The 24,814-nt window shown below is 37.6% G+C and overlaps 2 protein-coding genes across 11 annotated transcripts in view; one reads left to right on the plus strand and one right to left on the minus strand.

Moving 5' to 3' along the window:
- The window catches only part of CASK (calcium/calmodulin dependent serine protein kinase), a 387,139-nt gene that overhangs the window by 227,535 nt on the left and 134,790 nt on the right, over positions 1–24,814 (plus strand). For all 10 annotated transcript variants that reach the window (XM_060002631.1, XM_060002636.1, XM_060002633.1 and 7 more), the window contains exon 6: positions 22,793–22,895. In XM_060002631.1, the coding sequence (XP_059858614.1) occupies positions 22,793–22,895 (103 nt within the window). The remainder of the gene's footprint in view (positions 1–22,792; positions 22,896–24,814) is intronic.
- GPR34 (G protein-coupled receptor 34) lies at positions 8,143–14,841 on the minus strand. Its single transcript, XM_060003054.1, has 2 exons — positions 14,750–14,841; positions 8,143–10,555 (listed from the first exon to the last, which is right to left on the minus strand). Exon 2 carries the CDS (start codon positions 10,474–10,476, stop codon positions 9,340–9,342), a length of 1,137 nt encoding a protein of 378 aa, XP_059859037.1. The 5' UTR covers positions 10,477–10,555; positions 14,750–14,841; the 3' UTR covers positions 8,143–9,339.

The raw sequence follows: 24,814 nt of genomic DNA on the forward strand, positions 1-24,814 counted from the left end.
AGAGAAAGTCAGAAAATAAAACTGAACTGGGGAAGAGATAGAGGTGCTGCTGAGTACAGGAAAGGAAAAAAAATAGAAGGGGAAGTATTGGGGGTACTAGAAGATCTTGGTAGGTGATAGAACATGAGAAGAGGCAGGAAACATAGAAAGGAAATGTGTATAACAGGAAAGGGCCTGTAACAGTATTGCCAGCAGTGTTAAAGGAAGGCATTAATATTTTTTAGTCTAGAGGTTTGCCATTGGATAAAATTTAAAAATATCACACATCAGAGGGATTACCATTCCCACCTGAGTTTATACTATTGAGCCAGTTTTACAGTGAAGGTACCTTGACCCCGCTTCAGGATGCAGTGCAATAACCTGTTTGACCACTCTGATTATGCATAACAAAGCGAAGTATCAGTAAGAAAGCAAAGAAATGAGCACCTAACATAACAAATGTCACAAAACTCCCAGAATCCATCAACTTATTTTAGATAGAGTTTAAACAGTCTCTCTAGCAGTAAATATATATATATATATATATATATATATTTTTTTTTTTTTTTTTTTTTTTTTTTTTTTTTTGCGGTACGCGGGCCTCTCACCGTTGTGGCCTCTCCCGTTGTGGAGCATAGGCTCCGGACGCGCAGGCTCAGCGGCCATGGCTTACGGGCCCAGCCGCCCCGCGGCACGTGGGATCTTCCTGGACCGGGGCACGAACCCACGTCCCCTTCATCGGCAGGCAGACTCTTAACCACTGCGCCACCAGGGAAGCCCTCTAGCAGTAAATATTAATGAACGCCTGTGATGTGCTGAGCAAGGGACATGGGACAAATCTGCTACAAAAGAAGATTCTGGGGAACTGCTTGGGGACCATTGACCATACAGCAAGCAGCCTCCTTCCTCTGCCCCCCAGCCACACACATCTGAATAGCCCTGAGGGCATGACTGTATGGGCACAACATGATGGAGCAACAAGATCACAGGTGGCCCCTGGTTGCCACTCATTATTAAGGTATTGAATGTTCTGTAAAACCCAAAACTTCTGTTAAAGGGATCTAAGGAACATCTAATCCAAACTTTATTAAATGCTTGAAATGCTTTGCTGCCTTCCCAGCTTGCTGAGGATCCATACTATATTGAAATAGTTCTACTAGCAAATAACTCACTGGCTTTCTATTGCATTTGAGATCTACAATTGTTAGAAAAGCCTCTTCTACAGTCTGGTGAAACATGCTGCTTGCAACTCCCATCCTTCACTGGTCTTCTTTCTGCTTGTTCTCTGAGGCTACACACACACACACACACACACACACACACACACACACACACGCATATTTTTGCTCTAATGCCTTTCTTTTAGTCTTCTGCTTTAAGGCTAAGTAATCCCATTCTTTGAAACTGTCCCTCTCCTGGCATCCTCTCCTCTTCTACTTGCTCGAGTTTCAGAGTGTGGTTCTGACAGCATGGGTCTGCTGCAGCTCCTGTCCTGGACGTTGCTGTTATTAGTGAAAGCTAAAGTTAAATTACCCTTTATGAGTGCTTTCCCCACCTCATTTGGTCCAGGTCAGCTTCCCCTGTGTATCTTCCTAGTTCTGATGTGTATCTTCAGCTTCTGACCATTCCATTTTATATATTTCCCCTGTCTTTCCTTTGGCATTTGAGTATTTCAGTAAGTAACATATATTGAATGTTTCCTAATGGCCAAGAACATTTATTCACTCGTTTAGTCTCCATAACACTAGAAGTTAGGTGTTCCTGTTATTTTTGTTTTCTCAGTAGAGGAAAGAGAGCTTGTACAAGGTTACACAGTAAGTGGTGGAGCCAGAAATTGAACTCAGGCAGTCGTTGCAGCAGCTGCCCTATTAACCTGTCCATTATGCTGCCTCTCAGTTCATTATTTAATGTTTAATGTCAGTAGGCTAAGAAGACCTATTGGATGCAGCGCCACCATAATCCTCCCCATGGCTTTACCAGTGGGATGGTAATACTCTTGGTCCATTGGTTAAGACTATTCCCCTGGACTCTGTCTGGGTGGGCAATACCAACATCTTCCTAGTCTCCACCCCCCTTTTTCTTCCAAGTTTCCCTCACTTACCTGCTGGTGAATGGCCAATTCTTTCTTTAAATATATTGATACACTTAACAGGTCAGCTCCTGGTCTAGGAGACTTTCTATCCCTTTAAAATCATTTGCATATCTGTAATACTGAGATGTTTGAATTTTGTAGATTAAGTCTCAAAACATTTTTGTTTTCAGGGGGCACCTCGTTTGCACTCCTATGTACTATACTATTTCTGACTGAAATGCCAAGCTGTCTAATTGTAAGATAATTTCATCTGCAAATTCTTTAGCTTGGTCCTTGAGGGGTGTATATATTTCAGAAGGCCAGGGTTCATCTAGATTCATTGATTAGAAAACGTCTTCCTTTCCTTATGGTGTCTGGCAAAAGAAACCATAAGCAAAGTAAAAGACAAGTCCACACTGGTAGAAGTTATTTGCAACCCATATAAAGAACAAAAGATTAGTATACATAATATATAAAGAATTATTTCAACAATTTGAAAGAAAAAAAGGAATAAAAGCAACTCATTAAAGGGAAAAGGGGAAATGGTGTAGATATGAATAGATGATTCACCCAAGAAGAAACATGAATGGGCAAAAAAGAAACATGAGGTGATGCTGCTCCACTTCACCGGCAGTCAGGGAGGCACAAATTAAAACCACAGGGAGATGCCATTTCACACCTCCCAGATTGGCAAAAGTTAGTAAATCTGATAAAACCAAGTATTGGTGAGGATGTGGGTAGAGAAACTCTTATCTTACTAGTGGTGGGATAGGTGTATAAATTGGTAAAATCACTTTGGAGAGCAATTTGTCACAACTGAAATAAACTGAAGATGTTTATACCCTTTACAACCAAGCATTTCTACTTCTAGGTGTCAGCCATAGAAAAATTCCACACAGAAGACTTCGCTTGAGCGTGGTTTCTAATAGTGAAAAAGTGGAAACCACCTAAAGGCCCATTGTTAGGAGAAATGGAGAATTGAACTGTTGTTTATTCTCACAGTAAAACACTATGCATCTGTTAAAACGAATGAATCTATCAACACAAACGTAATTTGAGTGAAAAAAGTTACAAAAGGATGTATTAGTGAGATACTATTTGTTAAATTTTAAAAACAAAAACTAATGCACATTGTTATTCATGCCACTTACGAATGTTATAATAGTATAAACATGTACATCAAAATGATATACACTAACTTTAGGCAAGAGGCTACCTCCGGATGAGCTTTAGTATATCTTCTTGGATTATGTATAGGTACAAGAGAACAGTTAAGCAAATAGGGCCAAAACATTAACATCTGCACAATTTGGGTGATGGGTGCTTAGCTACCTGTTATGTTATATTTTTACTTTTTTGTATGTTTGAAATATTTTATACCTAAAAAATTATTATATGTGGAATTACCAAACCAGAGTATAACTGTAACAGTTAACTGTTGCTCCTGGAATAACTTGCATGGCTTACTAACACAAAAAGAGATTCTATGCATCATCAATACCTGTATCCAAACCACAATTAGAAACCGTTTCCAAAGCTCATCTTATGATGGTTCTTTATGCATTTCCTGGGCTAGAAGCAAAATTAATAAGGGTGAGATGCTCTAATTTGATTTCTTTTTTTTTCTCTGTCTATTCAACCTGTATGCTTTGTACTGCTTTATTGTCCATGTTTCAGGCAGAGCTTTCACAGAGTGTACAAATGTGTGATAGCTAGAAAACTAGTTCTTTAAGATTTTGGTCTTTTGACATCACACAGTTTTGATGAGTAATAAGCAGAATTTTTTGCCCTAAATACATATTAATACCCATTTATGTTTTTTTAAAAAAACAAAAGACATCTCAGTAATTACCATTGTGCTTGGGCAGAATGAAATGAAAACGAAAAGCAGTGTCTTAGCAGAGACAATGCCTGTGGAATAAAAGTCTACCAACTTGCATCCCCTCATATGTAAAATACAGAAAATACTTCAATCACGATGCAATGAGGAGTAAATGATAATAATGCATTGCGAGCACCCAGCACAGTAAAAGGTACATAAATATATATTTACTTTGCTTCCCGTTCCGTTGCATGTAAACTTGAAGGGGGGAAATAAGAGGCAAAATAGAAGTTTACGACAAACCTAGCACTTCCATTTTAGCTCTGAGTCTATTGTTACCACCACGCAAGCAGTCCTCCACGCCTTAATTTGAAAACCAGACTGAACTGAGGCACTATAGCAGCCACTTATAGGAATGTGTTCTCAACTGGGCCATGTAGCTACGAAAAAGGACACTGCATCGTCCATTTTGAGAGTTTCTATCTCATTCGAGTTGTCATAGTTCAGATTATATTCTGAGATTCAAATGCTTTCTTCTGATCAAAAATACAAGTTTCTTTGGAAGTTTATGGTGTCCGTTGGTGCCTGACATTAAAAACTCTCCAGTAAATGTCATATCTGTTGTGAATATTTTTCTCACTTTATGCTTTTGCTTTTATTTTTGTTTATGGTTTTTGACAAAAAAATAGTCTACTTTTAAAAGTCAAATCTATGCATCTTTTCCTGTGGTTATTTCTATTTTATTAATAGGAAGTCTTTTCCCTTCCACAGATGAGTTAGTCACATATTTTTAAGTCTTTTAATGCATTCATTATTTACATTTAACTCTTTGATCCAGTTATAATTTTTTTGGTGTGATATGAGGCAAGGCTATAAATTGGCTTTTATTTTAAATAAGCACAGCACTATTTATTAATTCATTTCTTTCTTCCCCTATGCTCTTTGTGATGTCTCCTTTATTTGCAGTAATTCTCTTTGAAGGAGGAAAGTGTATCAGAGTCACTCAAACTTTTTAAAAATTCATTTAACAGCAGAAACTAACACACCATTGTAAAGCAATTATACTCCAATAAAGATGTTAAAAAAAAATTCACTGAACCCCACTTTGCAAGCTTCTAGCACATCTTGACTAACAGACTCCTAGGTTGCCCTCTGATTTGTTCCTGCTCCTACCCTGTTGAGAGTGATTAATTTGTCATATAATTTTCTCATGTATCACTGAGGGTCTGCGTAGAGCTGTGCATTCTGTTCCATTGATAAGTTTATCCTTGCATGTGCTCCACGGTGTTATCCTTAATGAAGGATAAGAATATATTTTAATATCTGGTAAAAATAAGTTTCCATTCATACTTCAAAAGGCTAAAAAATAATTAGCCTGTTAACATGTTTCTGCACAATCCAGGCTGCCTGTTGAGAGAACTCTATTTCATGCTGTTTTTCTCTTATGGATAACTTTTCAGTAAGGCTTTGCTTCACAGAGCTGTAATTATATTAGTTCTACTTTCATATCAGCAGGACTGAAGAATCCATTTTAAAAAGAAGTTGAAAACAAAACCTTCTGTACTAGAACAGAATTTTCTTTTTCTATTGACCTGATCTTAGAAATTCAACTGCTATCAAACCCAGCTCTGCACAGAATACTTTTCCAAAACTAACAGCAAAACTCAGCATTTAGGTCTTACTCTCGCAACCAGGCAGTTAATTATGCCCTTGTTTGGTTTTGCATATGTGAGATGTTATTTAGAAACTTGTTCTCAAGATCTTTTGCAAGGTGAGAATATGTATATACTTCTGAATTTCCCTTTTCTGTATGCTTCTAGAACTAAATCTTGGCTTGGGGGAGGTAGGGACAGTGTTTTGTGTACACCACAAAAGCATTGTGTACACCAATGCTTAATAAGAAATAAAAGATTATATGTAATAAATAGCCTTAAATTTGTTTAGTTTAGCAAATTTTTCTAAAAATTTAGTAACATTCTCAGGAGTCAGGTTACTCTAAGGTATGTTATTAGTGAAACTTCTGTCGGTAAAGAAAATCTGTTAGGAGCTTATAGATAGGTTGACTTTCAATAAAATTTATTTTATCACAAATATTATAGCAAGAATTGACTCAGTGTACTTTTTTAAGAATGCCATTGTGCAGGGCTTTATAGGGATCATCTCATTTAATATAAATAATGAGAAAGCTTCTAGAATTATGAGTGTATATGTGTTTCTTTTAATGTTCCATAAAACTACTACTAGTAATAATAATAATGTAATTTAACCATTCAAACTGTATGTTTACAATAGACACATGTAGGGATATAAAATGTTTACCAATGTAAAAAAGATTTTAATTTTGAAAACATGAGAGAAAATCAGTATTGTCATATTTTTAAATTATACAAACAGAAATACTGAATTTCAGTTTGGTATTTGTTAACGATTGTCAGAGCACAGTAATTAATATAAAATTTATTACTTTTTTCTGAGCCTCTGATTTTTCTGCAAATTTTTTTTTTTTTTTTTTTTTTTTTTGCGGTATGTGGGCCTCTCACTGTTGTGGCCTCTCCCATTGCGGAGCACAGGCTCCGGACGCACAGGCTCGGCAGCCATGGCTCACGGGCCCAGCCGCTCCGCGGCATGTGGGATCTTCCCGGACCGGGGCACGAACCCGTGTCCCCTGCATCAGCAGGCAGACTCTCAACCACTGCGCCACCAGTGAAGCCCCAAATTTCTATTTTTATTCTCAAATGTTTCTTGTTTTTTAAATATAATTCTGCTTTGACCTATTGTTTGTTCAACCATTTGTGTACACTTACTGAAATACAACTAACTGAACACTAACTGTATACAATCCAAATCTCATTAAAATAAATTCAGCCCTAACGAAATTCTTCATACTCTTTAATACTGATTTCCCAGTCAGTGGCCTACCTGAAGTTTGAAGAAGTATTCTGAGTATAAAAAAAAAAATTCTCATACTCTGTGACAGAAACTTATGAATGGATCCTTGCAGTTTGTCATAACAGGCTTTTACATATTAAGTCAACAGCATTCTGATTCTGTATGTAATCAAAAAACTGTTATAAAGCAAAAACTAACACACCATTGTAAAGCAATAATACTCCAATAAAGATGTTAAAAAAAAAAGAACAATGCTGGCCAAACTTGAGAATGGTTGCCTTAATGACATCTCCTGATTACAATTGTATGACGTTTTCTGCAGCTATATCTAGATACGTTGACTAGGAAAATAACCTACTTTTTCAGCTCTGTTAAGCACCCCTTCCCTCCCTCCTTCCCTTCTTGTTCATCCATCCATTCACTCACTCGTTCATTCAGTTATTCAACAAATATGTATTGATCTTCTTTGTGCTAGGCAATGCAACTATGCTCTGGTAGTCAGTGATGAATGAGGGCCCTTTTGAAACCCTCTTACACTGTTGGTGGGAATGTAAATTGGGGCAGCCACTATGGAAAACAGTATGGAGGTTCCTCAAAAAACTAAAAATAGAGTTGCCATATGATCCAGCAATCCCACTCCTGGGCATATATCCAGAGAAAACTATAATTCAAAAAGATACATGCACCCCTATGTTCATAGCAGCACAGTAGCCAAGACATGGAAACAACCTAAATGTCCATCGACAGATGAATGGATAAAGAAGATGTGGTATACACACACACACACACACACACACACACACACACACACACAATGGAATACTACTCAGCCATAAAAAAAGAATAAAATAATGCCATTTGCAGCAACATGGATGGACCTAGAGATTATCATACTAAGGGAAGTAAGTCAGAAACGGAAAGACAGATGCCATATAATATCACTTGCATGTGGAATCTAAAATATGACACAAATGAATTTACCTACGATACAGAAACAGACTGACAGATATAGAGAACAGACTTGTGGTTGCCAAGGGGGTTGCCCTTGGGATGAGAGAGGGCTGGATTGGGGGTTTGGGATTAGCAGATACAAAGTAGTATATATAGAATAGATAAACAACAAGGTCCTACTGTATAGCACAGGGAACTACATTCAATATCCTGTGATAAACCATAATGGAAAAGAATATGAAAAAGAATGTATATATATATGTGTGTATAACTGAATCACTTTGCTGTACAGCAGAAATTAACACAACATTGTAAATCAACTATACTTCAATAAGATAAATTTTTTTAAAAAATACGAAGGGCCCTTTCTCTTAGAGCTTACTCTCTAGTTATTTTTGAACATACATGAAAATTTCAGAATTTGCTCCTTTTAATTCTAACCTACAGGTTTTCTTTATTGTTATGAAATATTTCAAACACTCAGATATATACCAAAAATTACATAACAAATACCCATGTATTACCACACATGTTTAACAGACATTATTAATATTTTGCCATGTTTGCTTCAAATCTCTCCAGATGTAACCATTAACCTTAAGTTGGTATATATGCTTGTGTATATTATGACGTATGTTTTATATTTTTATTGCATATGTATAGATCTGTAAAGAATACGGTATTGTTTTATGTGGTTTTGTATTTTACATAAGTGATTTCATAGGGTACATACCCCTTTGCAGTTTTTGGTTTTTATTCAACATTATTTTTGCCAATTCTCCACGTTGATGCATGCAGATGAAGTTTTTTTCTCCATTCCTTTGCTGATGCACACTCAGGGTGTTTACATTTGTTTAGTATTGTGAGCAGTAGGTCACTGAGCATCTTTACACGTTTTCTTGTATACATGTTTGAGTGGTTCTGTAAGATGTATACCTCGTAGTGGACTTGCTGGATCACAGGGTGTACACATCTTCAATTTCGCTTTATCAAAGTGTATGGTCCAAGATGGCCGAATTGTTTATAAATCTGTTTTAAGTAAGGTGCAGTCTTAAGTACTGTCGCTAGGCTATTGAATTTTAGCTCACCTATTGTACTAAGCAGTGATAGATAGTGGGTGATTTCATTTTTTATTAGAATTTTATTATTTCATCTGTTAATAGAGGTTTAGACGTAAATGAATACAGTGGCAAATTATACAAGCTTTTTAAATGACAATGAACATATTTTCTGACATTTTAAGTCGGTCCTCAAATCGGTTAACTTTTAAGCACACTTTAAATTAGTATTAGGTACTTAATTTTGAATAGCTACTTTAGTGACTTGAGAAACTATAACATTTTCTTTAATTATTCTGTGGTTAAAACCATAAATTTCATTTAATTTTATAATCTATGTTGACAGTGTTAGCCTAAAAGATTTTATATACAGATTTAAAATCTAGTGGTGAGTGTAAGCTTGCACTTAAAATATTTTGTAATTAAGCAAATGAAATATCACAAATAAGCAAAGAACTTTGGGAGGATCTAAGCTTTGTAAATGCTAGAGCTTTGTTTCATAATTTTTTGTTCTTCAAGGAATTAGGCTGTATTTTATCATTCTTTTTAATATGTTTACCGTAAGTGCTTTAAGAAGTAGACTGAATTTTAGCTGTAGCGAATGTATCATGCAGGGAGTATCCTGGTTTAACTTCTGAAGTGCTTTCACTCCTGCTTGCTTCCCCTTGAAACCGTCTAGAAAGAAGTTGGCACATTATTTTGCGAATGTTACTGGACATCAGGAAATACATGACTGGATCTAAACAGCTATTAAAAGATGAGAAAACCAGCATGATCTCATTGGTTTTGTGAACGATTTCCTTCCAATAGCAAGACGACATATTTAGCTGTGAAGAAATATAGACAAATCGGAAGCCATGATAGGGAACAAAACATACAGTAAAAATGATAAGCACAATAAAGGAATTCCGGGCTGTAGTGGCATATTTGCCAGAATTAGGAAATTTTGACCTCCTTTTAGAAATCCTCAATAGATTCTTGCCAATCTTAATATAGGAAAGGATTATTAGTAGGAAAATTAGCCAGAACATTACCACAAGAATGTAGTTAAAAATTGCTTCTCCTTTTGCATTATGCTTATCTCTATAATGGAAACACATTGTGGAATTATGACCTCCTTTCTTAAGGGTTAAAATAATCATAGTTAAAAATCCAGCAAGGGCAATTATCCATACTATACAGCAAACATAAATACTCTGTTTGGTTGTTATCGCCTTCCGTTGTTGTATAGACCGATTAATTTTTATGTAGCGATCCAAACTGATGAATCCAAGCAAAATAATGCTAATGTACATGTTCATATAAAATAGTGTTCCCACAACCTTGCAAAGAATCACACCTAGTGTCCACTTGTTTTGGTTAATGTGATACATTATTCGGAAAGGGAGGCAGAAGATAAGTAAGAGGTCTGCAATGGCTACATTGAGTAGGTAAATCTGAATGGAATTCCTTTTGCGGTGGATACCCAGAAATACATAGAGGGCAATTATGTTTCCAATGAGGCCCACGATGAAAATAACAGAGTAGAATGTTGTTAACACATTAGAGAGTAATTTTTCATCCATGGAACAGGCAGTAAAATTTGAGGCTCCTGAGAAGTTGTGTGGCCATTGGACGCTGTGATTAGTTACAAAGTGCACTCCCTGGGAGGAGCAAGGCCAGCTGCTGACTGAAGTTGTCGTCATTGTTACCATCTGACTTCTCATTGTCTTCTCTAGGGATCAAAAAGTGAAGGTGCTAAATGACATGTTCCTTGACTGTAGCTTTTATGTCTTCAGATTTCTCCTACAACAGAATGCCAAACATTGAGTCACTTGTTATTTTAATAACAATTACTTTAGCTCAAAGCACAAATAGTAAATGATTTATTTTCAGACATTGTGAGAAGCTTTCCTTTTATCCTACTTTGGACCATTTGGATATCTACACAATATATGTAGCAGCATTATGGTATCACGAAACAAGCAGCACATATAGTAGAATCTTGTGGAATGTCCTGCTCTGACCTTTTCTATGCTATGATAAATGTTCAAGGTTTCATTTGTTATATTAAAATAAATAGATGAACTATGGAATCATCTTTTAGGGAGGTTTTTATGGGAATAGAGATGGAGGTGAAATGACAGCTCATATTTTTCGAAGATGAGTGTCAGTTTCCCTAAAGGTAGTTACAGACATGAGTGAGCTAGGCCCACTGCTGGCCCCTGTCCAGCTTCCTGCCTTGACTCTTTCCCTCATAGGTGGCATTCATTCATTTTGACACGTGTTGCTACATGGTATGTGACAGATAAACTGTGGCAGTCTCTCATTCCATGGTGGGAATAGGAGAAATAGTCCTAAATTTCTTCCTTTTCAACCTAACACCAAGTTGAGGGTATTAAAATCACTTGCCTACGGGGGCATGCAATTACCGTAACAGACCAATAGAGCACAGCACTTGCCTCATTAGGCAGGCTCGTAACACTGCACAGGAGAGCAAAGTAGCCAAACAAAACCAAGTCAGGTGGTGACAGCCGCCAGTTAGGCACCTTGGAGAGTCTCCTTGACCTAGAAGCATAGAACATAGAGTGATAATGTAGATGGGAAAGAGGATGTGTAAACCAAGATTTTGGAAGGAAGTAACTGCAGCTGAAATATTCCGTGGGCTAGGTCATGTGAGACTGTTTGTAAAATAGTGTGTGAATTACACTTGTGTGTGGCAGCAGAGAATGTTAGCAGTGCTATTTGTTACTGGCTCTTTGCTGGGCATTGGCTGCTGTGAAGAGTTCAGTCTGAGAGGCCATCATAAAGAGGAGATGTGAGGAGAGGATTCCAGAGGGTCTTGTCACATTCCTTTCTTAGAGTGACTTCCCAAATTCTTTACAGAAGCTTCTTAGGAGGTGTCATAAAGACATTCAGGGCAAGGTTATCAAAATCAGACCTAACTAACTCTGTGACCTTCAGCCAACAACTTAATCTTTTCTAAGCCTTAGTTTTTTTGTTTGTAGAAATGGAAAAATGCATTCTACAAACAACAAAACTGGAACATAACAAGTGTTATGTTTACCCTGGAACATAATAAGTGTTCAATGACAGTTAGCTTTAAAAAAAACACCTTTTGATTACTTTTGTTTTAGTGAATATCTCACACTTGGCTAAGTACTGCTTGGAAAACGAAGGTGAAAATGACAGAGACCCTGCTCTCGGTAAATATTTTTTCAGGAGTGTGCATTTAAACTTTGAATGCTGTACAGTGGATTTGAATTACCATAATTAATTTCCTGATTTGACCTTATACACAGAGAAAAGCATTTGGAAGAAGTTAGCCTTTCTTAAAACTACCTATAATTTGATCAAGAAGAAACCATTTTATTAGAGTGTGAAATTCCTGTTTAAAATTTTGTCAAGGGGGGAAATCGAATCCTTGGTAGAGGAACTGACTGGTGAAGAGGAAGTTATGTAATCCCTGGTAAGAGCCTGTCGCCAGAGCTGAGGACAACGGAGGGAGGGAGGCAAGAGGACTGAGCCTGGTCTGTGGTGTGTCTCAACTGCACGGAGACAGATTTCACAAAGCTTATATAAACTTACACGCGTGTTTCTGGTGATCTGAAATTCTAAACAGGAAAGGGCAATCCAGGAAGAATGGCAGGCTGCCACAAATGGAGCTGATAATGCAATGTAGATTACCAAGAAGAGGAGAAGGGCCCCTGTAGGGGATCTGTGTTGTGTGGTCACATAGGGAATTGGCTGAGGCTCAGGTAGAAACATCTCATAGCCACTGATGAAAGTGAGCTGAGGCATGACAGGTGACACGATTTTGAGAGCTCAGACAGCTGAAATGACTTTAAAGGTCATAGAGTTTTTGTTTTGTTTTTTTTTTCTTCTCCATTGCTATATTTTAAAACTCCATTAGGGTTAGGAAACAAGTCTGTTTTGTTTGCCTCTGTGTACCAAGTGTTTAGCACAATAAATGCTGTTGAATGAAAAAGGGAATTTAGTAGAAAAGTATGTAAAGTCCTACATGTGGATATTAAAATAAACTATTCAAGTACAGGAAGGCCTTTAGCTACATGAACAAAAACACAATTGCAATTGACTGCAGTTGCTGTGTCCGCAGTGTGACGTGGCTGCAGCAAAAACTAACCTGTCTTTGGTTGACTTCATACCTATGGAGTGTCTTAAACGAAGATTGTCACTACTAATCGGTACTGTCCTAAGCTGGTAGGGTTCCACCTGGAATACAGTGTTTCATCCTCAGCAGCACACTTAAAAAAGGCCACAGAGCCAGTGCGGGGGGGAAGAGCCCAAATCATGTCAGAGGAGCAAGTGGAAGGAAACAGGCACCTGGAGATGTGAACACTTTCAAGGCCATGGAGAAAAGCATTTCACCTCCTAATGTATGTCTTCAGAAAGCAGAAGAAGGACCAGTGAGTAAAAATGCAGAGACAGATGTTGCCTGCTTTTAAGGAAATGCTTTTTTAGAATGAAACAATCTATTTGGGGAGGCAATAAGGTTTTACCACGGAAGATTTTTTGAGACTGCCACAGTTGGATACTTTGTAGAAGAGACTCTCAGTGGCTCTCAGTCCCGGCTGCATATTAGAATCCTCTTGAGGGCTTTTTAAAGATACCAATGCCTGGCTCCATCCCCAGATCTTCTGATTTAATTGGTCTGGAATGGGCTCCAGGCAATGGTTTCCTTTAAAAGCTCCTCAGGGGATTCTAATGTGAAGTCAGAATTGAACCCTTGAGCTAGATGACTAAACCAGTAACTAATATTTATTTAGCATATGCTGTGTACCAGACAGTGTGTTAAGCACATTTATATTATTTCATTTACATAATCCTTATAATAACTTTGTGAGGTAGGTATTAATGAAAGATAAAGATGTTTTGATCGTTACCCATGACCACAGAGCTCTTAAATGTCTGTACCCAAGTTGAGACTCAGATCCGTCTAGCTTTTAGAGCCCATGATCCTTTTCACCAAACCTCACTCCTCCTAATCACATATGATCAGCCTTTTCTTTATTAATGATGAGTTCTGTCAGCGGCATTTTGACATGATTCCTTTAGCATTATCCACATTAGCGATTTTAAGAAAAGATTGTCATCTAGCTTTTACCTCTTTGGAAAAGGTACTAACCTTTTTATTTGCTATGTCCATTATAGTAAGTAAGTAAGTCCAGAGTTTACAGAATCACAAATCATTCATCAGAATGTTCAGCATATTCCCCAGAGCATATCTTTTCAAACTTATTTCTAGGCCTGATTGTCATTATCAAGATGTTTCTAGAAAGCCATTAGCGCAAAGCACGTACCCTGAAACCATTTGCCTCAGCTCTAATCTGCAAATGAAATAAATAAATAATAGTTGTACAAGATCACCAATAAACCTTTCTGGTTTTGCTTTATTTTCAAGCTTAAAGAGAAGAATGTATTTGTTTAAATAGTAGTAGTAGCTGTCATTTAGAACCCTGTATTGAATGGCTAGTGTTCAGTCATTTATTAACAAATTAACAGATTAGATTCTGTTTGGAACTTAATGGCTGATTTCTGCCTCCTTTACAATGTGTCAATCACTCGCTGTTCCTAAGGCCATTTACTGATGTTTTAAAAACTACTTACTTGATTTGTTAAGAATGGCCAGTGAAGATAGGAAACAAACCACTGCATTCACATAGGAACCAGTTTCCTAGTGGACATTAGTTGTGACTGGTGTGAAGTGGTCACAGTGGTTTTCTGATAGTAGATGGTTAATGGTTTTTAATGTTGTGACTTGACAAATCCTGAAGTTCGCAACCCTGTATTAGTGCTGCATTGTACCCACCAGCACCACCCTCCCCTTGCCTGTAATTTTTCAGCTGGCTCCTACAGGAGCTTCTGTATTAGAGGGCAGGACCCGACAGATTCCACTGTGGCCTCCAATGAGCAAAAGCTTTTTAAATGCAGTTTGGGCATGTTTGTGAAAACATCACATTGCTATGTTAAAATACATACCTAGTTGGCAGTGGTAGCAGCCGTTTACGTTTGTAGTTTGACTTGATAATCACTGAATCATTCAGGCCATGCTTTAAAAATTGCACTAATTTCTGCATACAAAGTGAAAATTGAAAGCATGTTACTTTAGAAAGAATATTAGTAGTACATTAGCTTTTGTTATCAATTTAACTGTAGCTAAAACATTTTTTAATTTTAGGTGAATTCACTAAAGGGTATTTTGCTTTTTCTTTTCTCTAATATTCACTATATTAACTTCTGAAACACGAAACTTAAAATTTAATTGGTCTGGTAAATTACCATAAAATAGAAATCATATAATAAAGAAAATACTATTATTGAAAATAGGGAGTCAGCATAACTTAATAAAGTTAATAAGTTACAGATCACTTATAATACACTGGAAATAAAATTTGTTGCATATGAAAATAACTTTTAATTGATTCAAGTAGATCTGCAAGTCTTTGTGGCAGTACACAAAATACAGTATAAACAATGTGACAGTATTGATAGTATGAGCGTAAATATCTCATGTCCTAAAGTACTTCAAGTAACTAAGAAGACAGCCTCATTTTAAGTCAAGTCACGGCAGAGGTATCATTCAGTTTACTCAGGTTTCTAGAAACAAAGTGTTGCTAGTCACCATGAAGCAGGTTTCATTTATATTACTCAGATAATCAGAATGTAACTTAAAAAAAACGGATCATTATGCAATTGAAATCAAGGCATACTCACAGTTCAGGCTCTCTTGAAGTAAAAGGAGCTGAACCCCAAGATTCCCTAGACACAGAGACTCGTCTTGGTGTGTCAGCTGGGTTCCTCCATCCGGTTGTGGTGCAATTGGTTGGGGTTGTCTTTTTATTTTTTATATTTGCATGTGGTGGTAGGTGTGTTTTTTCTCTTTTCTTTCTTTTTTCAATATGACAACCCTTAGACTCCTTGTGAAAATATTAAAAAAAAAAAACCTACCACTATGCAACAACTTTATCTTTAAGCTTAATCGACACTTAACTTTGAGAAATTATTTATATCTTTTCTATGAATACCTTCCACTTGGACAATTGTGAAAAGTTTTCCCTCCTTCCCCCCGCATAAAGGTTATAAATTCTAAGCAGAAATATGCATTTTTCTGTTTCTCCTAACTAATGATACATAATATGCTACATGTACTTTTAAAGCACAAGCATTTAATTTCTCTTTCTTTCTGGATTCATTTTAGAAACTAACAATCACATAAAGTGGCATTCCTGTGTCAACAAAAAATTGGCATTTTCCATTGGCACTTGCCATCTACCTCTACAAGGATTAAATCATGTGCTGCTGCAGCTGCTGACTTTCAACACGCCCTGAAAGGAGTTCAGGGTGGAGAGCTGAAATGAGGCCCTCTGTGCTCTGGGAAAAACTGGCAGAACAGGGCTTCAGATAGTTAGTTATTTTCAGGAGACAATTGTATGAGCCCAATTCTTGTATCTCATATCTAGAGAAACACTAAAATCCTTCATGGTGACGTCTGCTCCTCATGACTAGCAGTAACCTGCACGAGACTAGCAGAAACCTTTTGTAAAAAATATGTGCTTGATTGTATGTATTCCCCCTTCACCAAAATCACTGACCTTCCTCCCTGTCTCTTTGGAGCAGTTTCTCAGAGCTATCTGGGATGCTGTCTCCCAGGCTGCAGTCCTCATTTTGCCCCCAATAAAACGTAACTCGCAACTCTCACGTTGTGCTTTCCCCCCCCACCCCCGGGTACGCGGGCCTCTCACTGCTGTGGCCTCTCCCGTTGCAGAGCACAGGCTCCGGACGCGCAGGCTCAGCGGCCATGGCTCATGGGCCCAGCCGCTCCGCAGCATGTGGGATCTTCCCGGACCGGGGCACGAACCCGTGTCCCCTGCATCGGCAGGCGGACTCTCAACCACTGCGCCACCAGGGAAGCCCGTGCATTTTTTTTAAGTCGACACCTGTATTGCATTATAGTAACATGAGTAATGAATTATTTTATTATTTTTTAAAAGGTTTATTTGATCTGTGTGTTATTTTAGTATATTTTCATGTATTCCCTTAAGGCCTTGGATTTATTTTCTAAAACAATCTTATAATTTTAGGGTTAGATGAAATTTGTGATAGTATTCTCTCCTTTTTAGCACCATGATGAACTCTCCCAAGTAAATTAAAATATCTCCTATATTTTAAAGAAAATAATGAAGTAATTCTGCAGGGGTTTTTTGTGGTCCTAGTCCAATATTTAACCACTATCTGTCCCTCTATGTAACTGTTGGCCCTGCAGTTTAACGTCATTTCTTCTTTTTTGTTGTCATCTGAAATGAAGAAGTTAGTTAATATCCTCCTCATAATTGTTACCCTGTAGCTTTGTTTACTTTACACTAAATATTTAACTCATTGGGCTTTATCTAACATTCTAATTATTTCTGGGTACATACACTCTTCTAAACATCATATTCTCCAGAGCTTTTAGTTTGTTATAAATATGACACATGGGACAGAATATTTTTAAATTGCCAGAATAAAAATATTTTGTAGCTCTTCACTCTAGAACTTCTGAGAAGGAAGATGATTACTGTATTGGTCTAGGAGGAATTTGTGTGTGTGTGTGTGTGTGTGTGTGTGTGTGTGTGTGTGTGTGTGTGTTGTTAAAAAAACATAACATTAAATTAACTATCTTAACTATTTTAAAAAGTACAGTTCAGTAGTGTTAAGTATATTTATACTGTGCAAAAGTATACTTATATTGTTATACTTTATAAGGTATATTTATATTGTTCAGTAGTGTTAAATATACTTATTGTTGTGTTTATATATAGAAATTTTTCATCTTGCCCAACTGAAAGTCTGTGTCCACTAAACATTAGCCCCCTCTCCCTCTTCCCCTACCCTTGGCAACTACCTTTCTACTTTCTATGATTTTTGACTACTCTAGGTAATTCATTTGAGTCAGATCGTACAGTATTTGTCCTTTTATGACGGGCTTATTTCGTTTAGCATAATATCCTTGAGGTTCACCCATGTTGTACCATGTGACAGGATTTCCTGCTTTTTCAAGCTACGTAATATTCCATTGTACGTACATACCATATTTTCTTTATCCATTCATCTGTCAGTGGACATTTGGGTTGCTTCCACCTCTTGACTATTGTGAATAATGCTGCAATAAACATAGGTGTACAAATATCTTTTCGGGATCCTGGCAGGATTTATTTAAATGACTAAATAGTGTTTATCTATTATATGTTCTATTTCATAAAATCTAATATAAAATTTTTATCATGCTAGCTATTTTTCCACACCTAAGCCATCCCTTTTCAAAACACTAATTCTGTTTTAATCTTCAGTTCCCTGATGACCCTACTGTGACCAGGTTTGAATGTAAGCTTTTCTTAGTTCTTCCTTTATATGAGCTTTTTCCTGTTCATTCTGAACTTTCTGCTTTTTGTTTTGGTGTTCTCAGCTTATTCCCATACATGCTCTTCTGCTCACCCTTCCTCTTCCTTGAACTCTGTTGATATCTTAGCTTTTTATTTATACAAAAGATAGAAGTAGAAAAGAAGAAATAAATGGATATGCTTGTTTGGTGCCATCCATTTATGATATTACCGGCCTTTCTTATCTAGATCCCAACCCTTGTTAAATTCAGCTCACCACCCACTCCAGGCCTGAACCTCACCAGCTAACATGAGGACTGCTGGGTACAAACACAGAAGAGTGCTGATTGGTCTTGTTTCAAACTCATGACCACAAACCTCGAGTGGGCCCCTATGCTGCCAACAGTCCTGCTATATTTCCTTAGTCTGGTGGTTCTCAAAAAGTATGGCTCCTAGACCAGTAGCATCAACATCACTCAGGACAAGACAAACAAACAAAAAAACCATCACTCAGGACCTTATTAGAGATGCACATCCTTAAGCTCATCCCAGACCTTATGAGTCAGAGACTCTGGGGATGTAGGCCAGCAGATCTGTGTGATGATGATACTAAAGTTTGCCAACCACTGTCTTAGTTCATTTTCATGTTCTTTGAAAACCCTTTTCACACCTTCACTCTTCTGCCAACAACCCCCTCTCCTTCCTCACTTCCACCTGCTGATCACTTTTTATTTCAAGTAAATGGAAAATAGAAGTGCTCAGAAGAGAACTTCCACATCTTCTTACATCCACATCTGCCTGCATCTACAGGTGCCCCTGTATCCTGCCTTCTTCGCTGTCACTAGGGCCAACCCCCTTCCCACTTGCATATTATATCCCATCCCCTTTCTCTTCTGGGGTTGTTTTTTCCTTTCTACAGGATCTTTCCCATCAGCGCGCAAATGTTTCTCCTTAAAAAAACAAAACAAGAAAACAAACCTCCCTGAAGATGTCTAGGTAATGCTATGGAGTCATCTAATGCACGTGTTGTTATGTGAAAATTTTGAGTATTTGTATGTATTGTCTCATTTTCAAAACAAAACCAAACAATGGAAGGATAAACCAAAAACTAATGCCAATGAGGTGAGAGAAATGAGGAGAGGGGACAAAAGCTAGGCCTCTCTGAAAGGTATTTTTTTATGGTTTTGCCTTTGGAACTTTGTGTACATGTTTTGTATAATTAAAACACCAAATTAAGTCAAAATCTAATTAAAACAAATTGGCCTCACTATGTAACAAATTGAAAGTATAACCACAAGGAGAATTCTTTTAAGTGACTTTAAAATAGGGTGGGTTGTTTTGTTTTGTTTTCATTTTACATAATTTTAGATTTACAGAAAAGTTATTGTACAAGAAAAGTACAAGGAATTTCAGACACCTTTCGCTCAGATTCCCCATATGTTAACATTTTACCTTTTGTAGTTAGTAAGTATCCTGTGGGGAGCTACTCTGAGATTATACAAACATCCTGTCACTCTTCAAGCTTTCACACACTAGTTAGAACCCTTTGCTGGTTCTTATCTGACTCAGTTATTACGATGATAACTGCCCAATGGTGATTTTCTAATGCCAGAATTTATTCTACATTTATGAATTGATTTTCTACTTAAAGGAAAGCTTTTCCTTCTCCCCATTCATTTACTTATTTACATCAGCATAGACTCATGAATTCTTACTTTGTTGAATAGTAAAACAGTATTTTGATACATCTGACAAAAAGAATCACGAAGAAATCCTAAACAGCATACAGTGGTTTTGTTGTTACTGGTAATGGAAATGTTGTTATTTTGAAACTTTTATACACACACATTAAAGGAAAAAGCAAATGAATGATTATGTTAATGTCATTAGGTACCAACATTATCTGACAAAATCGAAGAAGTAAAATTAAAAACTATAATTGAGTAGGAAGAAGCATCAGTATGAATTGGTGATTTATGTTTTTCCTTCTAAAAAATAAGTAATTTTTAGCTATGTCCGCTTGAAGAGTCGAAGCGGCGATTACCTAATAGCAGTACTATACCTAATATCCATATTGTGGATTTAAGTACCTTTACCCACTAAACAGAAATGGGACTGTTTGGAGAAATGGCCAGCTCCAATTCTGGGGCAAGAAATGAACAAGACAAGCCTTGAACACCTTGTGCCTGAAAGCAAGGAAGTTATCAGACTCCTAGAGTCTTACAAAAGGACATAAAAGCTGACTTAAGTAGGGGCTCTCACTGGCCAAAAACAGGACAATTCGAGCATGAAAATGAATAATGACTGCAATTGATTAAAACACATCAAAAATATTAAAAATCTATAAATCATTATAGACAACCGCAGAAGCCTCCTACCTGGTCTCCTTTCTTCCACACTTGTGCCCTTGCAATCTCTTCTCCACGCAGCAGCTCAAGTGATCCTTTCAAAACCTAAAACTCATCTTAATGCTCTCCTGCTCAAAACTTTCCAGTGGTTTTCTATCTTGCTCAGCCTAAAACCCAGAGTTGTGGCCTTGACCTCAAAACCCTAGACCACAGGGTCTTTGATCATCTGAATCACATTTTCCACCACTCTTCCCTTTGTTCATTCCTTTCCCAACACACTGGCTTCTTTACTCTTCTCCAAACTTACCAACCCCCTTCGTGCCTCTGGGCCTTTGTACTTATTATCCTCCACACCAAGATCTTGCTTCCATGTGGTTTGCTCTGCGACTTCATTCTGGTCTGTGTTCACATATTACCCTATTAGAGAGGCCTTCTCTGACACCCCTTCTCTTATTAAATAGCAGCTCCCTAGTCTTCAAACCTGTCACACCTACTTCCCTACCAGCCTAATTTTACTTCATAGCACTTAACACTACCTAGTCTTGTATTCATTTACGTATGTTGGTTTCTTTGTTTATTCTCTATCTTAAATTCCAATTTTATGACTTATCTCACTTAAGCGTTTGTTGAGAGTGACTGAATCCATGCGCTGCTGGATACATAGATCTCAGTGTAACATTAACTTAAGCATAAATATAGTCAACAAACTATATAAAGTATATACTCTGGGATTCTGATTTAAGCTTCTACTATTCCTTCCTAAGAAGGTGTTGAAGACACTGGCCAGGAAACCCTGTCTGGGTCTAGTTTGTATTTTCTTCTTCTGCATCATGGCCACCCTTTTCTAGGCTGGTTCATTTGCTGTGCCCCACACTACAATCATGCCAGGGCTATTGCTTTTTTCTTCAGGTCTGTTGTCATTGATCTCTATTTGAACCAGCTGAAAGTTCTCATTGAGGGAGAGCACTCTTTATCAATTGGTTTCTATAGAGGTTTGCTTGTTCTTCCATAGACCCTTCTGGCTACTTTGTGTCTTCCTGCAGTTTGCTCACCATTCCTGTACACTTGCTTTTTCTCTCCTCTCTTTCTCTAACTCATACACAGTCATACATACATTTATGTTCAAGGGCTCATCTTTCTTTGTGCTAGACTCTATCGTAAAGGTCTTTAAACAGCCTTGGACAAAAAGTAACTTCCAGAGTGGAACCCTGATGCTTTCATTGGGCAGCGTAAGGATCCCTCCCACTTTTGCGTATCCATCATCAAACATCTCTCCGGGTGTACCAGCTCAGAGTTTTATTGCACAGGTCTCTTCATGCCCACTCTCATGTAGGCTAAACCTGAACTAAAATTGTGTCATTTTATGTATGAGCAAGTATAGGACAGAATAAAAAATACTTTTATCTTCCAAGCCTGAAGAGGCTTACCTTTTTCACTAACTGGTATTTTAAGAACAGGTCATAGCATATGTAATGTTAGTCATGTTGGGGAGCATAGTATTTGAGCAGAGACCAAAGTTCCCTACAATTAAATGCTTTCCTGACACCAGCCTCAACAAGGTCCCAGAAAGAGGCAGATGCAGAGGACAAGCTCCTCCAAAGAAACTCTCATTGTGACCACAAAGCATATGATTCTTAGCCCTGGTCAAGCAGCTGCTCCTCGGGGAGTTTGTCTTTACCCTGGACTAGAGGCCAGCCAAGTAGTCTCCTTTCCCCCTTCTCCTTTCTCACCTCCCATTCCCACAGAGAGGAAGGGCAGGTCCAGAGAAAAGACCCCAGGAAGAGCATTGAATTCCCCAGGAGCCAGGCTCAGTTAAAGTCATTAAATCTGACTCTTCTTACTTGGGGGTGGAATGAATAAAGAAAAGAAATAGGATGGTGGGAGAGTGGACAAAGAAAGGGCCGTCAACATCCCCTAAGGGCCAAGATACAGTGGCTCTGTAGGTCAAGTCAGAGGTTACAAGAAACACAGGTATAAAATATATTTTTCCTTAAATGTAGAGTGTCACTCAAAGGAAGAAAATATTGCATGAAAAGGCAGAAAACATGTCTGTCTTGAACATCCATGCTTCCTAAGTAATTCCTAGCACCACACCCTAGTCTTGGAAACAAATAATTCCTGAAAAATATTGGATAAAACAGGTAAGTCTTTGGAGAAATCAGCCAGAAGTGAGAATAGAGAAATAATTCAAGCATCCAAAGTAATTCCAGTTTTTAAAGTATTACAATATGGTCATGTTATTCGGTTTTGTGTAAATTGAATTGTTCGTCTTCAGTTAATCCTTAACTTTGGTTTGTTTGTTTGTTTTTTCTTTTCAGCCCCACTGTGTTCTCCTTGCCTCAAAGGAAAACTCGGCACCTGTTAAACTTGGGGGCTTTGGGGTAGCTATTCAATTAGGGGAGTCTGGACTTGTAGCTGGAGGTAAGAACACTATTTTTAAAATTTCCTTCAAAACCTCGTCACTTTCAGGCTGGTGTAAAACTTTCAGACTAAATATTAGTCCATCCTCAGTGTTTCATACCGCATTCTACCTCACCCTAACCCACCCACAAAAGTGCCATAATGTAGTTTTGAATTTAATAATTCTGTAGTCATAATTAGAATTTTAGTCCCTTAAGATAATAGACTCTGTCTTTTTACTCTTTGTATCCCCAACACTTAACAGGGAAGAGACCCAACATACAAAGCTTAAAACAGTATTGGAAGAAGATGATATTTGAGGCAAAGTGACTTTTAAAGTTGAACTGGCCAAACGAAGTCAAATCTAAAATGTGTTAACTACTTTCAGGTTACATCTATGGCTAATTTTTAATTTCACACTGTTTTCCTCTTTCCACTTGTGAAAGAGTCCCACTGAAGCCATCAATCTGTGTATTTGGGAAGAGCAAGCAGATGTGAGTACAGACTGATTTTATTATTCGCCAAAACAAACATAATTAGAAAATTCCCATGCCAGAAACAAAAGAAGAAAAGTTCAAATGGAAACTTTCTTCACCAGTGTACAAAGGTGGATGGTAATTACAGATTCAAGTATTTGGTTTTATTTATTCCTTGCAGTAGATTCCAGCTCAGAATGCTGCCCTGTTTTTAGTTTTGTTCTTTAGTTTTGCAGATTACTTAATTCTCCCTTCTGCAGACTACCAATCTTCTAGTCATTGCTTTATATTTTCCATCTCGAAGTACTGCCAGCCTTCACAAAGAGGAACAATATCAACAGTATTAAATTCAAATACCTAACAAATGATAAATATCAAAATAATAATCTTTTACACAGGATATTTCATTTAATTCACTGTTACTAAAACATTGAAGCAGTATTAACATAGACCATCTTCTGAAAAATGAGCCATGAGTCATAGTTGTATTCTTTAAATCATTATTTTACCACATTGCCCTCTAAAATTAAATTGTGTTTAGATTTTCTTCTTCTTTTTTTTTTTTTTTTTTTTTTTTTTTTTTTGCGGTACGCGGGCCTCTCACTGTTGTGGCCCCTCCTGTTGCGGAGCACAGGCTCCAGACGTGCAGACTCAGCGACCATGGCTCACGGGCCCAGCCGCTCTGCGGCATGTGGGATCCTCCCGGACCGGGGCACGAACCCGTGTCCCCTGCATCGGCAGGTGGACTCTCAACCACTCCACCACCAGGGAAGCCCTCTAGTTTTGCATTTTCTTCTAATCATTTCCAAGAATCTGAGAAACTGCAAGTTGAGTATAGTTTTGAAAACTGATTTTTTTCCTTCTAATTCTAATGAACTAGTAAATTCAAAACTAATGAAAAGTTTTGAAATTTTTCATCTGTGATTAGAGGACTGACCATAAGGTCAGGTAACAAAGAACAGTTTAATCACAGAATCATTGAATCTCAGAATTCGAAGGGGCCTTAACTTCTCCAGTCTTGTAACTAATGATTGAATTCTCTCATAAAATTCCCAGCAAAGGGCTGAGCTCTAGTTTAATTCCTCACGTGGCAAAGAATTCACTGTGTCCCAGGACAGTTCATTCCATTTTTGGAAAGCTCCTAAGTATTGAAACGTTCATCCTTGCGTTGAATGGAAGTCTGTCGTCCTGTAACTTCCACCCAGTGGTCCTAATTCTGACTTTTGGAGCCACAGTAAACAATTTTAATTCTTCCATATGATAGTCATTCAGATGCTTGAAAACAGCTATAATGTTCCCCTAAGTCCTATCCAAGTTAATTTGCCTAGGTTAATTTAGCCATTCCTCACATAAAGTGGTTAAGAGTCTCCTGACTGTGCACCAAGTACAGAGCCAAAACTGAGCACAAATACAGGTACTTCCAAGCGCACAGAAGCTTGAGGTTATCACTTCTTTTGCCGTGGA

The sequence above is a fragment of the Delphinus delphis genome, chromosome X (genome assembly GCF_949987515.2).
Source record: "Delphinus delphis chromosome X, mDelDel1.2, whole genome shotgun sequence".
Classification (NCBI taxonomy): domain Eukaryota; kingdom Metazoa; phylum Chordata; class Mammalia; order Artiodactyla; family Delphinidae; genus Delphinus; species Delphinus delphis.

Bases quoted from the DNA above. Each gene is read 5' to 3' on its own strand.
- GPR34 (XM_060003054.1), bottom strand. From the start codon at position 10,476: ATGAGAAGTCAGATGGTAACAATGACGACAACTTCAGTCAGCAGCTGG.